The sequence below is a fragment of the Meleagris gallopavo genome, chromosome 1 (assembly GCF_905368555.1).
Source record: "Meleagris gallopavo chromosome 1, MGAL_WU_HG_1.1, whole genome shotgun sequence".
NCBI classification, from domain to species: Eukaryota; Metazoa; Chordata; class Aves; order Galliformes; family Phasianidae; genus Meleagris; species Meleagris gallopavo.
The window spans coordinates 183,589,340-183,606,077 of NC_139404.1; the positions used below are offsets into that span (position 1 = coordinate 183,589,340).

The 16,738-nt window shown below is 39.6% G+C and overlaps 1 protein-coding gene across 2 annotated transcripts in view; it reads right to left on the bottom strand.

Moving 5' to 3' along the window:
• Window positions 1–16,268, bottom strand: part of DEUP1 (deuterosome assembly protein 1) — a 55,064-nt gene extending 38,796 nt beyond the window's left edge. The window contains exons 1-5 of one of the 2 annotated variants that reach the window (XM_085216377.1): window positions 15,976–16,268; window positions 14,895–14,956; window positions 5,501–5,672; window positions 4,369–4,464; window positions 1,678–1,800 (exon numbers count right to left, since the gene is read on the bottom strand). In XM_085216377.1, coding sequence (XP_085072503.1) covers window positions 1,678–1,800; window positions 4,369–4,464; window positions 5,501–5,672; window positions 14,895–14,956; window positions 15,976–15,990 — 468 coding nt within the window. In that variant the 5' untranslated portion in view covers window positions 15,991–16,268. The remainder of the gene's footprint in view (window positions 1–1,677; window positions 1,801–4,368; window positions 4,465–5,500; window positions 5,673–14,894; window positions 14,957–15,975) is intronic. The other variant, XM_019612288.2, reaches the window with a different exon arrangement.
• Window positions 16,269–16,738: the final 470 nt, after the last annotated feature.

A 16,738-nucleotide genomic window follows, 5' to 3' on the forward strand; every position in this document is an offset into this window, starting at 1 on the left:
CATTCTCAAATTAGCTGGATCAGACAGTTTCAGACTAGTGATATATTTAGTCAATTATCAATGTATAACCCATTTATTGTTCTTGCAGTGGCAGATGCTGGTACCTATGCTGAAATCTAGAGCTTAGCAAATTTTCTGATGAGAAGGACTCTTCCATGTGGCAGAGACATCATTTATGTGTTATGTAAAGTGACCTGAAGGTGGCAGAAGTTGCTCCTACGTGTTACGACATAACAGGAAGGATAGGAAAGATCAAAACACAGATCCTAAAACACTTTTTAATTGTAATTTAAGTATGAAAGTATTTAAAATTTGTCAGCTCTTAAGATTTCATTTGTGGAGTTCTCCAAGTGTTTAAATTGTCTACCACCATACATCTATATAAATCTAAATCATGAGCATCTAAGTCCTCACAATGCTTAAAAGCTATGCAACTAGCTCACACTTAGTTTCCACTGGTATTCTTTTGCTTACTTTCCCTACAGAACCCAGGTCAGTGAATGCTTGAAGCACACATTAATTTTTTCATGATCTCTGTAAAGGATGGCTGGAGAAAATATTGATTATTTTTTTTTGATCCTTCTATGCTACATCAGACTAGAGGATAGACTGCTCTCCAGTCTAGGAAAGACTCAGTTTAATAATCTTCTCTCCAAACAAAATCTGAACCAGAATCTCCTCGCGTTAATTTTCTACATAATAAACTACACACTGTTTTTCAACAGTTTCTGGAATTTCTCTTCTGGAAGTTGTTTCCTTTTGCAAAGAAAATGTACTGGTTAAGTAAAAAAGCAGAAGGAAAAATTAATAGAGCTAGAGACTACATTGCTCAGTCCTATGTTTCTGTGCCAGTGAATGTACCCACAAGAGTATTTGAGGAGAAGCTGCCATGTAGAATTACACTCTATAGATGCCAATTTTCTGTGCAGGGTAACTCTCCCATTGGCTCAGTAAATATTTAACTATTCAGCAGATAATAATGGAACTTCAAACTCTTGAGAATTCAAGGCTGGGAATTCCGATTAGAGATCAGCATCTTACTGAATCCAAGAATAAGTCAGCTAAAATACTTTCTGTGTCTGGTTGAACAGAGAAGTTGACTGAATCCTATCCTCAACATCACAGATCACCTAGTTCCCCACTTAATATGTTGGGTTCTGCAGACTGTATTTTTGAGTGCCTTATCCTTGTTAATGTGTAACCTAGGGAGACTAAGTACTGAAGTCAAAGCTGTGGATGACCTCAGACGTGTAAGTACTGACAGGATACGTGTATAACAAACAGTTTTTTCAGTCTTAAATCCTTATTCTATCTACTACTACACAATAGAAGTTGTCCTGAAGTCTATAAGACTTATGTTAACGGTAGATATCATGTGACAAAATCCAGCACATGCAAAAACTCTCATGCCTGAACATATGATACTCTCCAGTACACTTACAGGAAGTAAAATTTATTTATCAATACGTTTATGAAGCAAATGATGTATGTTAACTCATAAAACTATCAACAACACTAATAAAACTTCAGTGAAAGAATAAAACTTGAATATTAAACTATGCACCTTTTCTTACGTGTCTTTTGTAGAAGAAGAGATACTTAGAGTTTGCAGCTGTAATCAAGAAATTAATTCTAGAGGCATACTAAAAATAGAAGGTGGTAACAAAATATTCTTACCTCCATTTTCTTCCTTAAATTGTTCAGTAGAAATGATGTCTCTGGGCTTTCTTTACTTATTTCTCTACTTTGACGATTTTTTTGTTTTAATAGCTTGTCATAACTATGTGTCAGCTTCAAAAACTAAAAATAAAAGCAGAGGGGAAGATACAGAATCTATCAAGGATGACTGTGTGACCAAAGTTCTCATTAAACTAGAGTGGCCTACTGCAAGTTCAACATTCTACTATTTAATCAATACATTAAAGAAACATTTAATAAAATGAATTTGTTAGAGATGAACTAAGCTCTCTCTTAAATGTAAACTAACATTTCAAGTAGGTTCATTTGACAACTACTTAATTATGCTGAAGGTTTTTATGTCCCCTTTACCCGTAGTGTCATTTCCTATGGTGCTTACGTGAAATTTTTACACTTGTTTACTGCCATCTTGTGTTAACAATTTTAAAGGGTGCCTCATCAACAAAAATGAAGGATTATCATTAAAATATTTGAGGTTTGTATGTTTCTTTTCTATAATGGAAATTGATGAAATGTTATGCATGGGGTGCTTGCTTTCTTCTGGAATCGTGGAGTTCCAAAGAGTATCTTTGAGAATTAGACCCCAAATACTGTTCTGCTTATTGATCTTGCTATGAAGGCATGGCTTAGGTGTCAAAAGCAGAATCAGGAAAGTATCAAAATATACAAAATTCTTCAGAAGTGTGGTCACTGAACAGTTTGCTACTCTACATGAGCCTGGGGAGGACTCCGCTATTTAGAGTTAGAAAGAGCTGCCCTCAAATGCTTATACATTTCACCTCTCTCAATTCTCATCATACACTGAGAGGAATCGTATTCCAGAATGTTCAATTCCTTCCATCCTAAAGGACTCCTTCCATTCCTAAAGGGAGCATGACGCAGCTCAGACTCGGACATTAAATTCTAGAGGTACTTAGTTGCTAAAGTGCTTAGAACAAGAATGGATTCTCCTTCTTGTGCCAAAGGTTTTCGGTCATTTCCAAAATTAGAGGAACTAAGTATCACTATAGGAAAAACAAAAGCAAAAACAGAAAATAATTAAGATGAATCCCTTTAGTTTTTGCTATTTAATTATAACAAAATGCTATACATTTGAATGAGTGCAAAAGTGTGGTTTAAGAGTTTCAGACTACCTATCAGGAACTATTTCTCTAACACAAAATAATACTTTATTGCAGTCAACTGGAATATAAACCTTCTGAGGGAAGGTTGCTCATTAAACAGTTGCTCATATTAGTATCAAGGTAAAAAGCACCGAGGACTACAGAAGAATTGTTACCATAGAGAAATTTGTTCTGATTAGTCTAAACACTGTTAGGGAGAGCTAGTAAAAGCAACCCTTTCTATTTCTGTCAAGATTAGGAAGAAACAAAAATTGCAAGGGATTTTAAGACAACATCTGCACAGAAAGATACAATGATGTAAATGTTACCACCCTATTTGTGCAAAATTAAATGGCAGCTCTTAAGAGTGTACATTGTTAAAGGAGGTATAATGTGCAAGTGAAGATAAGAACCAAAAGAAGGGAGAGAAAGGATCACAGAATCACAGAATCACAGAAACATCAACATTGGAAAAGACCTTCAAGATCATCCAGTCCAACCATCCACCCATCACCAATAATACTCATTAAACCATGTCCCTCAACACAAAATCCAAACAAGACATAATCTTACAAATAAATTCTCTTTTTATTGGCTTGATGGACTGTAGATGCTAAGAGTTATCACCTCTAAGTGAAAATAATGATTCCCAATTTAGACAACTTAAGAATTCTGTGGTAAGTGTGATCACAGGGAAGTTTTAATTACACTTACTCAGATAACAGAAAAAAATCTATAGCCAAGTAGTGGCAAGAGCAGTTTAAATCTCAGAATTCTTAATGTGCATCCAAATCATATTAGCATGAATCTAATTATGTGTTCTATTCATTCACCAAGGTTATAGGTTAGTAGTCCATAGTCAGAAAATTAAATACTTGTCTTCACATCAAAATCCATCCAAAGAGTTTGTACGTGTCAGTACAGAAGGACAATGGAGCCAGGTTAGAAGCTACAGTCAGCATCATTTGGATTGCACAATTCACACAGAATCACGCACAGAAACACCGAGGTTGAAAAAGACCTACAAGATCATCCAGTCCAACCATCCACCTATCACCAATAGTTCTCACTAAACCATGTCCCTCAACACAAAATTCAAATGTTCCTTGAACACCTCCAGGGTTGGTGACTCTACCACCTCCCTAGGCAGCCCATTTCAGTCCCTGACCACTCTTTCAGAAAACAAGTATCTCCTAATGTCCAGCCTAAATCTCCCCTGGCACAGCTTGAAGCCATTTCCTCTAATCCTATCACCAGTTACGCAAGAGAAGAGGCCGACTCCCAGCTCACTGCAACCTCCCTTCAGGTAGTTATAGAAAGCAATAAGGTTTCCACTGAGCCTCCTCTTCTCCAGACTGAACAATCCCAGCTCCTTCAGCCACTCCTCATAAGACCTGTGCTCCAGACCCCTCACCAGCTTTGTCGCCCTTCTTTGAACCTGCTTCAGGGCCTAAATGTCTTTCTTGCAGTGAGGGGCCCAAAATCCATAAAAGTGTATTTATACCGTAGGACATGTATGACTTTTTATAATGCAATCAGAAAATAATGAAACTGATATTTTTCTTACTTGAGATTTAAGCACACAAAGCTGAGTTTCGTAATTCTGAGCCATTTCGCAGTTAGTTTTCTGTAAGTTTTCCAGTTGCTGACAAAGTAGTTCCACCTACAGTTAGAAACACACCACAAAAATAGATTGCAGCAAACTGCATATTATATTATGAATTAATGATAAAACCATGTGAGTCTGTCGTGAAAGATCCCTTAACGAAGCTTTTCTGACCCAACTATATAAATGAACTGCTGTGTCCCAACATAAGAATTTTGCTTGAATTGTTTACATCTTGAATTATCTGAGATTTTCACAGAGACATGGGAAATATGACAAAGAGCGTACATGACACCTAGGTTTTTTTTGGAGAGGCAGCTGGAAGCTAGTTGCAATATGCTAAAATATTTCACATAACATCTGTGCATGAGCAAATAGATTGATGCTTTAAGGACTGGCTAGCTGAATTATTCTCTTGGCTCCTCTGACTGCAGTGACAAAGGGCAAGTTCCTACAGTTGTTTGTTAGGGAGATTCATTTTAAGACTCCCACTGGCTGCTAGCTCACACGAGGACACCCACATGTAAACACCTAACACCTAACTTCAGATGTCTTGCAATAGAGCTGAATGTCATGCCAGGATTCACCGATACTTCTGAAACAATATTCAGCACACACGACTTGAACTGCAGTTGATATCAGATCCACTGGTGCCTTCAGTTTGAAATTAACATTCAAAGCCAGTGCAGCATGTGAAATGATAAAAATGGTGTATTAATATGAATTACAGTGACATAATTTTGTCAAACTTTTGGAACTGCGTTTTTCCATTTAAAATTTCTGATTAAAGTAGAAGTATAGTCATCTAGGAAAAAAAATCAAATTATCTTTTCAAAGCTAATCTGAGAATATTTGATTTAAACTTTAAGGAAATAAATAAAAGAAATACGGGACTTTGAATGACATTTTTACAATCACTTTTCAGAACAGAAGCCCACTTTAAATCAAAATAGTAAAGATAATTTGTGACCTCCAAAGAGTTTGGTATTTTTGCATGATAGATCAAACAAGCCTACAAACAGAGCATTGTGATCACACTATTCACTTCTTCACAGGATATAAACTTTTTTACAGATCTGATATTTTCAAATACCTCTTGATCTTTTTGATCCAGTTTGCTTTGGGCACTTGCTAATTCTTGATGCTGGATATCCATCTGTGCTTTGAAAGCTTTCATCTTCCTTTCCCATTCTACTTTCTTGCTGTTTACTATGATGCCAATTTGATGCACTAAATTCTGAAGTTCAGCTTCACATGAAGAGGCTCTGTAACAATAATAACGAGAAGAAACATTTTTTTTTAAATACAAGGTGAGGGAGAAAACAAATTTGTAGTTAAATAGCTATGATTTCATTTTACTTCTGATGGAAGTAGCCATTTTTCAACATTAGAAAGGAAAAAAATGGAAAAGTTAAGTGATACTTTCAAAACTTAAATCATAAGCTTGCCTGAAGTCCAAACCTGAATATTCAGCATATTCCTGGCTTTTTGCCTAGCATAAATAGTGCTTGATATCCTCTCACTCCCTCAGAGACAAACTGTTGTATGAGCACAAGTTAAGTAGAGAGTATCCAGGCTGAAAGCTCCAAGGACAAGAGCAGGAGAATATCAAGTTGCTTATGGGCACAGGACTTCCTACTAAGTGTTGAGCAATGATGGAAATCGAGTTTACTGGACGAAGTTACTAAACAGCTAGCTTGAAAGCTAGTCACTACCCTTGATTGCTGGTTCAACATTTACACTCTATTTTCCCAATCTTGCTGTGGAAAATGAACTTAAATAAAAAGACTTCTATAACACTACTCATATTTAATACTACCAGGAAGCACAGAAATGAGGGCGTTTTGAAAATGACCTTGCCCTGGGGAGACCATAAACAATGGAATTTTTTCCAAACCTAAGAGGTTAAATTTTGATTACGTCCCCTGCAGTACAACTTCATTGTCAGTGATGGAACATTTTTTGCATTGCTGCTTTAGGAATATGATGTATGATAAGGAACAAAATGATCGTGTATAGTTAATATATGAGATACCAGCAACTTAAAGCAGTCAAAACTGCTCTTAGTTACCCTCTTGTACTTATATAGGAGCAATAAATCAGATGGTATATACCATTTAGCAGACACATAAAAAGCACCTGAACTTTAATATGGAGATTTCTTTATTCCATATATATTCAAACTTTGTATTTGATAATGAGTATTAGTAAAAAATGGAATAAGAAATATAACATATTTGGTTAGGGATACTTTCTTTGCAAGAAATTGCACAATTTTTTCAGCACTCTAAAAATTTCCATTTGTAGAAATGCCTATTTTACATCTACATTATACAGTTCTTCTGAGTACATGAGATTTTTTCCATAAGTGTTTTGGGGACTTTATTGCCCAATAAACTCAATGGTTTTAAGAACTGTGGGTTTTTCTCCATCTGTGAATTTACAGCTGGCATTTCAGAATGGCAGCTTCTTTATAAGTCGGGATCTGTCTAAAACTTGTGGATCTATTCAAATTTTGGTGAAATATTCCAGTTAGGAGGTAGAAAATGACAATATAATTAAATAAAACTCTTTATTGAAACACTTCTAACAATTTTATTTTTTTGACTTACTGGTTTGTATCCACTTAAGATAAGATTCTAGTGTTGTGTGAAAAGAAGGAGGAGACAATGTACACTCTTGCCTAATTCCTCTCCATAAGGTAAAGAAGGGGAATTTTATTCCATTAACATTTAGAGCTATTTTTGGACTGCTACAAAAACTGAGCTGAAGTGGCATTTATCTCACTGAAGTGAAGGAAGGAAAGAAGGAAAATCTTTCATTGATTGTTTTTAACCAGTGAGCAATGCATTGCGTTTTGAACCTTGCGAGGCACAGCATCTCATTCATTCCCTTTTTGGTAAATCTCTACTTTCCAAACATTTTATTAGTGGCATCTGTAATCTATATGCCCCTTTCTCATATTAGTTTGCAATTTTTTTTTTAATTTAAATTCATTTTGTGTCTTTCTTTTTTCCTATTATGGTTTTAATTCAAGTTTTCTATATGCTTGTTTGTTTTAAATAGATAACATTTATAAATTGCCTGCTTATACAATTTATGACTTTCTTTTGATCTACCTTAATCTTATCTTTGGCACATATTGGGAAGTGTTGAAATATGTCATCAGTAGCCACTGTTATCTTACCTTGGCCACAAAAAAACCCCTCATTTAAAATCCTCAAATTACTCCTTTTAGTGCTATTATCTCACCATTATGAAAATCATTAGGAAAATGTCTCCATTTTCCCTCTGCAACGATTTAGAGATTAGTGTATTCAATTACTGCCCTATCTACAAGAAAGTACAAATAAATCACAAGGTGTTTTTTTCTGCAGTGTCATCTGTCTCCCTCTTAACTCAATAGATTGTACTGTTAGTAAACATCTGTTTGCTCTTCACTTTTTTCTGTCACAGTGCCTATTCATTGTACAATTGAAGTTTAATCTAAATTTAATTTCAATTTCCTCATACTGCTGGATAACTTTCAAGCCTCTTATTACTTTTATTCTTTTGGTTCATAACATGAGCAATTGTATTCTTTCATAAATTTGATCATCTAAAATGATGAAAAATGTATTGTAATCTATTTCTTTTCACTATAATATATGTAGCAGTCTGATAAGCATCCCTTAAAACAATCTAACAGTGGTGTCACTGTTTTGAGTTTTCTTCTTAAAAATATTATCTCAACTAATCTTTCTAAAAATAAGTAAAAGAACAATAACTGGTGACTGTTTAATTCATAGACGTTTAAAAGTTACCAACTCTCTTGACTGCATATGGTACACTGAGCTGTGTGGCAAATGCTTTTGTGATTGCCTATCAGGTCTGCAGTCATTCTAATATCTCTATGGCATGATAGTCTGAAAAAGTGAGCACAGCCACTTCCTTTAAGAATTCTTTTCCTAGCTCTCTTTCTTCTCCTCCCAAGTGTACCCATCAGTCAGTAATTTATGAAATAATTGCCATAGATATGGTCACAGAGACAAAAGTCAGTGCAGCATCTGCATAACGTAGCAGCAACATGCAGAAGGGTTAGTGACAAAGCACACAGCAGCAGGCGTGTAACCACTCTGTCCTAAGAGGTGTTGGTGAGGATTTCAATATCCAAAATTAGCACAGGATACCATTTTGTGTCATGTACTTCACAATCTGGCAGATTTTTTTTTGGAGTGGACATTGCACCTAAGAACATGCCAAGTAATTAGGAACTCTATTTTAGCAGAACCCAACTAATCAAACACAAACTGAACCGTGGACTCAGAGGTAATATTGTCTTTGTTTCAGCTGGGACAGAGTTGGTTTGTTTCATAGTGTCTGCTATGGTGCTATGTTTTGGTTGGAGGAGAAAAACAATGTTTGATAACACAACATTTCTAGTTGTTGCTAAGCAGTGTTGTAAAGAACCAAGATCGTTCCAGTTTCTCATCTCCTACGAATGGCTGGGGGTGGGTACAAGAAGCTGGGAGGGGACAGAAACAGGACAGCTGACTTAAACTGGGCAAAGGGGCATTCCATACCATATGACGTCATGTGGAAGGAGTTTTGAAAGGAGTGGGAGTTCATCATGCTCTCTTCCATTGCTGAGGGTGCTAGCTGGGCATTGGTTGGTGGCTGGTGAGAAATTGCTTGTGCATCACTTGCTATATACACACATTAAAATATCTCTATATTTGTCTTATTATCCTTTGCCTTTTCTCTATCTTAGTAAATAATTTTATCTCAACCCACAAGTGTGTTTTTTTTCCCCCCAGTTCTCTGGGGGAGTGGGTGAATGACTGTGTAGTGTTTAGGCATCTGCCAGGTTAAACCAACACATCCCTAATGCCTGTGCGCCTTCAGCTGCTGAATTTGCAGCCAGTGCACCACTGAAGAGCAGTATGGGTACTCACCTCTGCTCTAAATGACTATGGAAACCAAGCCTTAATATAAGCACACATTTTACTCCTTGTAGTTGATGTCAATACCTAGAGGGAACATTAGAATTTCTTTCAAGTCAACAACGTGTTTGAAATAACAAATGCAGTGGATAAAAATGTCCTTGCTGTAAATGTTTCTGGTAATCTTTCACTTCCTCACTGTTCAGCCAGCTTCCTGACTGTCAGCTCTCCTGATACCTGTGCAGACACACCAAAATCCTCTGTCTGTAGGTTCTGCTCAGAGTCAGGCACTGGCCTCCCACATTCTGTGCTCCATATCTTGCATGCTCAACTTCTGAGTGTAGTGCACTAAGAAGAAGAGTTCCTTAACATGGAAATATGTTTACTGAGGGTTTTTGGTGCTACAAGGTGCATACGTAATAATCGTGATAATTATTAGAGAAATTCAAATCTTGGAAACCTTACCATTATCAATATTAAGCTAGGAAAGGTTTTATAAATATTTAAAAAATCTTATTATAAAATTTAATATCATTCTTAGAATGGCAGGAACAAAAAAGCAAGCAAATAATACAGCATGATACAGTACAAGAAAGACAGAGAGCTGTTGGAGAGGGTCCAGATGAGAGCCACAAAGATGATCAAGGGGCTGGAGCATCTCCCCTATGAAGACAGGCTGAGGGAGCTGGGCTTGTTCAACCTGGAGAAAAGAAGGCTGCAGGGTGACCTCATTGCAGCCTTCCAGTACCTAAAGGGAGCCTACAAACAGGAGGGGAATCAACTCTTTCAAAGGGTAGATAACTGCAGGATAAGGGGAAATGGTTTTAAGTTGAAGGAGGGAAGATTTAGGTTGGATGTCAGGGGGAAATTCTTTACTATGAGAGTGGTGAGGTGCTGGAACAGGCTGCCCAGAGAGGTTGAGGATACCCTGTCCCTGGAGGTGTTTAAGGCCAGGTTGGATGGGGCCCTGGACAGCCTGGTCTAGTATTAAATGTGGAGGTTGGTGGCCCTGCCTGTGGTGGGGAGGTTGGAGCTTCATGATCCTTGAGGTCCCTTCCAACCCTGGCCATTCTGTGATTCTGTGATGCACAAATCAGAAGACAAAAATGCTTCCCTCCCACCCCAAAACACCTGAAACCCATCTCAAATTAGCATTCATGATTCAGAAAACTGATTCCCTCTGGAGGTGACTGGGGGAGATATCAATTTGGGTTTTAAAAACAGAGGTTGAAGCAGTACTACATCAGGACTATATTTTATTTGACACTACTGTATAAGGACCTCTGCCTTTCCAGCCTCATGTATTACAGCCCTGAGGAGAAGGATTTGGGGTGTCGGTTGATGAGCTGGCAATGTATGTTTGCAACCCAGAAAGCCAATTGTATCCTGGGTTGCACTGAAAGAAGCGTGACCAGCAGGTCGAGGGACGTGGTTCTGCCCCTCCGCTCTGTTCTCATGAGACCAACCTGGGGAGGTACTTTCTATAAGGACATGTAGCTACAGGATGAGGGGAAATGGCTTTAAACTGGAAGAGGATAGATTTAGATTAGATATTAGGACAAATTTTTTACTGTGAGGGTGGTGAGACACTGGAACAGGTTGCCCAAAGAACGTTGTGGATGTTTCCTCCCTGGAGACATTCAAGGCCAGGCTGGATGGGGCTGTGAGTTACCTGGTCTAGAGGGAGGTGTCCCTGCCTATAGCAGGAGTTGGAACTGAATGATCTTAAAGGTCCTTTCCAACCCAAACCACTCTATGATTGCCAGGAGGCAACATGTCAGGGAACAATGAGCAAGGACTCTGCTATCTGATTTTAGCCTTCATAAATTGGTACTTTCTATATTGTGCATCATATAGATTATCTAAACGTTGCTGTGCAACTGCAAATGTGATCTCTAGCCTGGACCACCAGATTACTATTCCAGATCCACCTGATATCCTTTCCTCTTGGGTTGTTTCACCTATTCTTTTGAGATGAACTCCCACAAGACAAGTTCTACAGCTGTTGCTAGAAATTTTTCTTGCAGCAATTATTGCAAGTTTCATGAGCCTAGAACTGCCAATATAGAAAACTGACATGTTGAAGGAAAAAATCCCATCTGAAGCAGCTTCTCAGTCTCACAATTTTCTCCTTTTCATCTTAGTCTGTTTCCTTACTTAGATCCTTTAGATACATCTGCAGCTGTAAGGAAAGCTGTACCTGAAGCTGTAGATTACTGCTTCTGTTCTATTTCCGGAGCTGCTCTGTATCATTGCTGTAGCATTATGCACACCACTACATAAAGATGCACTTAGCAGTTATCTCCACCTACTAGCACAGAAGGACTAAGAGCTGCTGTGCCTGTTATTTTAATCCATTTGGTGTTTTGGAAGCAGTGGTTATTATATTCCCTCAGAATATGACCAATCACATGATATGAGAATTATGCAAATTTTAATTTCATCACTGGAGGTGGAAGGTGGAAAACTCTGGCATGTTTTGTTTAATATAGTATTAGGTAAAAACACAGGGAAAAAGTTTTCCCATGAAGGGAAGAAGTATGGGGATTTTACTCATAAGCATTCAGCACTCCCACACAGCTGACTGCGTACAACAAATGCATTCCTCCCACATGGAACCAATGACTTGTATTTAAGCAAGTGAGAACTACTTTGTTGCATTTACTATGAAATGGCTCGAAACACTGTAAAGTAATTCATTTTTAAAGAGATGTAGGCAAACTCTTAGTCCTTTTACTCTATTTAATAGAGATGATTCATATTCTGCTGTCATTAATGACTATTTATCTGCATGTCAAATGTGTGTACTTCCAAATTTAGAAAAAAACAAATCCTGTACAATAAATTTTACCAACTTAAGGCCTTTATAACAGAGGATTTCTTTACTTGTTAGAACTTTCTAAACTCTCTCAACATTTTGCTTTGGAGTTCTGCACAAACTTGTGTTTTTCTGATGGTTTCCTAATAGGCAAAGAAAGATTATTATTGTCCACCCACTTGAGAATAAGGTTGTAACCTAGAAACTGAAATTTCAAGAAATGTTTAGTTCATTCTGTCTATGTCCCTTAATTACTCAGGTCTGCTGAGTAACAGAAAACAGAAAAGTGTGTATGACTACATTTATCCAAAAGTATATAGAACAATGTAAACAAAGATTTCCCTCTTGATCAGTGCATTCATTAGATCTTGATCCTTAGCCCAGCTTCTAGAGAAAGCATTAACTCCTTTTCTCTTCTTAAGAGCTGCTTTAGAAATACAAAAGATATAAGCTATGTTACAGCACTCCATCAGTACCTTTTATCCTGTGCATGAAATACAACTGACTCATTTAACAATTTTTAGCTGTACACTGTCATATATGTGGATGGATAATTTGTGATTTACAAATTCTTGTAGATGGGATATAATTGCCATGATTTCTACCCCATAATTTAACCCTTTTTCCAAATTTTATAGCTACCTGCATTATTCCTGCAATACTGTCAGCACAGATTGAAATGTTGGTCTCTCATTGGATGTGTGGCCTAGACTAAACTTCCAGATTCTTGGTACTGTCAATGGAAATAAATAGCGACCTAGAACATCTGTTTCACAGAATCACAGAATCACAGAACTGTAGGGGTTGGAAGGGACCTCTAGAGATCGTTGAGACCAACCCCCCTGCCAAAGCAGGTTCCCTACACCAGGTCGCACAGGTAGGCGTCCAGGCGAGACTTGAATATCTCCAGAGAAGGAGCTCCACAACCCCCCTGGGCAGCCTGTTCCAGTGCTCGTCACCCTCACCGTGAAGAAGTTCTTACGCACATTCGTGCGAAACTTCCTATGCTGCAGCTTATGTCCGTTTCCCCTCGTCCTGTCTCCACGTACCACTGAAAAGAGACTGGCCTCACCGCTATGGCCGCCTCACCTCAGATATTTATAAACCTGGATCAGGTCCCCTCTCAGTCTTCTTTTCTCAAGGCTAAACAGACCCAGTTCACTTAGCCTTTCTTCATAGGGGAGATGCTCCAGGCCCTTCACCATCTTTGTGGCCCTCCGCTGGACTCTTTCCAAGAGATCCCTGTCTTTTTTGTACTGAGGAGCCCAGAACTGGACACAGTACTCCAGATGAGGCCTTACCAGGGCAGAGTAGAGGGGGAGGATCACCTCCCTCGACCTGCTGGACACACTCTTCTTAATGCACCCCAGAATGCCATTGGCCTTTTTGGCCATGAGGGCACACTGCTGGCTCATGGCCAACCTGTCGTCCATCAGGACGCCCAGGTCCCTCTCTGCAGAGCTCCTCTCCAGCAGCTCATCCCCCAGCCTGTATTGGTGCATGCAATTCTTCCTCCCTAAGTGTAAGACCTACACTTGCTTTTGTTGAACCTCATCCGGTTTCTTACTGCCCAATGATGGGATAAATCATTATGATGGGTTAAATCACTCTTTAGATCCATCAGTGGCTTGAAATTTCATGTACGCTAATTACAACTGTGGATCTGCACACAGCAGGGGGATTAAAACTGGATGATCATTATGGTCCTTTTCAACCCAGGCCATTCTATGATTCTATGATTCCATTCTATTATCTGAACTCAGAAAATGGGCTTTTGATCTGTTAAAGAAGTAGCCAAAGAATAACAGTATATATATTTTTTAATTCAAGTTTTTATGAGACCATAATTACTAATCAGCAACTAACAAAAAGAATGGCCCTCAAAGCCAAAAAGGAGCCATGTTGTTTAGAATATATTTTGATGCAGCATGCTATTTTTTTCCATTATGAAAACTGCATGAATCATTCTTCAGTACAACCGAGCATGCTTTCAAATCATATTAAAGCTTTCTTCAGCCAGAATAAGGTGTGGTGAATATATGTGCTTCTATTACTTTAAGAAGTAGTTTTACTTAATATGTGCCACATTAGATGGACTGCTTCTTGATAACAGCGGTATGAAGAACCATTTGATATGACATATGGAGAAGTGTTCTTTATCTTGCTCTGTTCCTTGAGCGGGCTGGATGATATGAGACCCTACATCAAATCTCACCCATGGTTTGTGCTGTGCTGTGTATTTTTTTTCAGGTTAAAACAACTCAATTTGGATGATGTGGAAAAAAGATGAGTGTGTTGGGAAGGGAAGTGCGCTTAATATTTGGCAGAACAATTTTGGTTATTGTATGTGAAAAATAAAACTACAGCTTGAACAACCAATAACCCTGTTTCTAATAGTTTTGTATGTTTTAAGTGCTGTGATATTCAAGTTTATACTGCTGTAGCCTGGCAACTTCAAGAATTTTTGAAGACCATTCAAAAGGAAACTTCTTAATACCTTAATAAAATCAGTTTTCATTGTTTTCTTTTGTTTAGGTATGCAGATTTTAAGGATTTAAATAAATAAAAGTAGAAAATTAAAGCTCGAAACTGTGTTGTCTTAGTTATCAGTAACCTCTTTACACCTTGCACAAAAAGGATAAAAGAATGTTTGCTTCTGAGATCATCAGTATTTTGTTTTACATCCTTAATAAACCCACACAATTCAATTGCATTATGCATTTAACCTCCAGACAGTCTTTACTTACTTAGTCAGAGCTTGTTCCTGAAATACTTTTGAGCCCTGCTCCATATTAAAGGTCTTGTTAACCTGTTGGAACAGCAGAAATCATATAATTCAGATTCTCTCAAGTGTGCTTGTACATAGCAAAGCAGTGCATACGGGATAGTTCAGCGCTTTCCTTTCAATTCCTGTGATTCTTCCACTGCAAACAATAGGAGAAGGGAAATGATTACAGACTGCAATGGGTAACACGAAAGCTTCAGGAGTATGTTCAGGTCTGTCAGCAGCTGCTACACTTGGTGCAGCAGTGAGATACTAGAGGTGCTGCTGGCTTGAAGATATCCTTGGATTTCCATGAGGAAGAATTTGGTTTGGATCATTCTCTGCTACTGATATCAATGATCTGCTCCAAAACACATGAATGTAAATTTGCCATAGTTTCACGGGTGCAGTCAGCAGCCATTTCTCCAGTGTCATAGTGCAGAGGTCAAATTCCGTATCTTCATAATTAAGTTGTACTGGGCCATAATTGCTCTCAAACACATTTTTGGACTCACACTGACTATTTGCTGCCTTGTGCTGCAAATACAGCACTGGGACACACAGCACTCAAGCATCTTGGTGGCAAGGACAGAGTCTGATTCTGGGAACAACCTGGCTCTGGGGGTCTGAAGGAACAGAGACCTGGAGAAAGCCTGGGTGCATACAAGGACAAGAACCTGTCACGGACTCTCAAGAGGATGGATATCAGCACGTACAGGTGTGTGGACACCACTGCACGGCACCTGAGGCACAGGACCTCTGATTCCACAGAGGATGGGCACCTGAGGTGACACAGGTACAGGATTTCCATCCTTGGATCCACCTTGGAATCACAGAATCATAGAGGTTGGAAAAAAACACTAAGATCACCATGTCCAACCATCAGCCCACCCCATCATGCCCACACACCACATCCCTCAGTGCCACATCTCCACGGTTCCTGAACACCTGCAGGGGTGGCGACTGCACCACCTCCCTGTGCCAATGCCTCACCACTCTTTCTGAGAAGAAATATTTCCTAACACCCAACCTCAACCTCCCGTGGCGCGACTTGAGCCCATCACCTCTTGTTCTATCATTGTTACGTGGGAGAAGAAGCTGACACTCCCTTCACCACAACCTCCTTTCAGGGGCTTGTAGAGAGCGATAAGGTCTCCCCTGAGCCTCCTCTTCTCCAGACCGAACAATCCCAGTTCACTCAGCCGCTCCCAGTAAGAATGTTGCTCCAGACCCCTCACCAGCACCTGAGGTGACACAGCAGAGCTGTGGCTCCGAGAGGGAGCGGCACCTGAGGCGACCCAAGCATAGCGGACGCGCCGGTCCGGGGCACCCCCGCATGAACGAGCACCAGCGGAGCTCCCCGGAGCCTCAGCGGAGCCCTCCCCGCCCGTTACCTGCCGCTCCTCCCGCCGCTCCCTCCGCACTCTCAGTCTCCGTGGCCGCAGCAGGGCCCGCTCACTCCCGTCCGCCGCCCTCCCCAACCGCTTTGCCCCGCAGCCGTTGCTGACAGCGCCGGGCGGCTTCGGCCGTTGCCGCAGCAACGCGGGGTGAGACGGGGAGCGAGTGGTGCCCGTGAGGGAAGAGGCGGGAGGGCCGCGCGGGACGGAGCCGGGGCAGAGCGAGCTATGGATTATGAACAATGTTTTTAAAATGTCAGATTAAAATAAAAGTATATGCAGAATGTCAAGGAAGTTCGTGATGAAGTTTGCTCACTCAGTCTTTAGCGCAGCCTTTGATTCTGTGTTCTCTGGGAGAAGCTGCAGCCCGTGGCTGGGATCCGTGTGCTCTTACCTGGGTAAAGGGTTGGCTGGATGGCCGGGCCCAGAG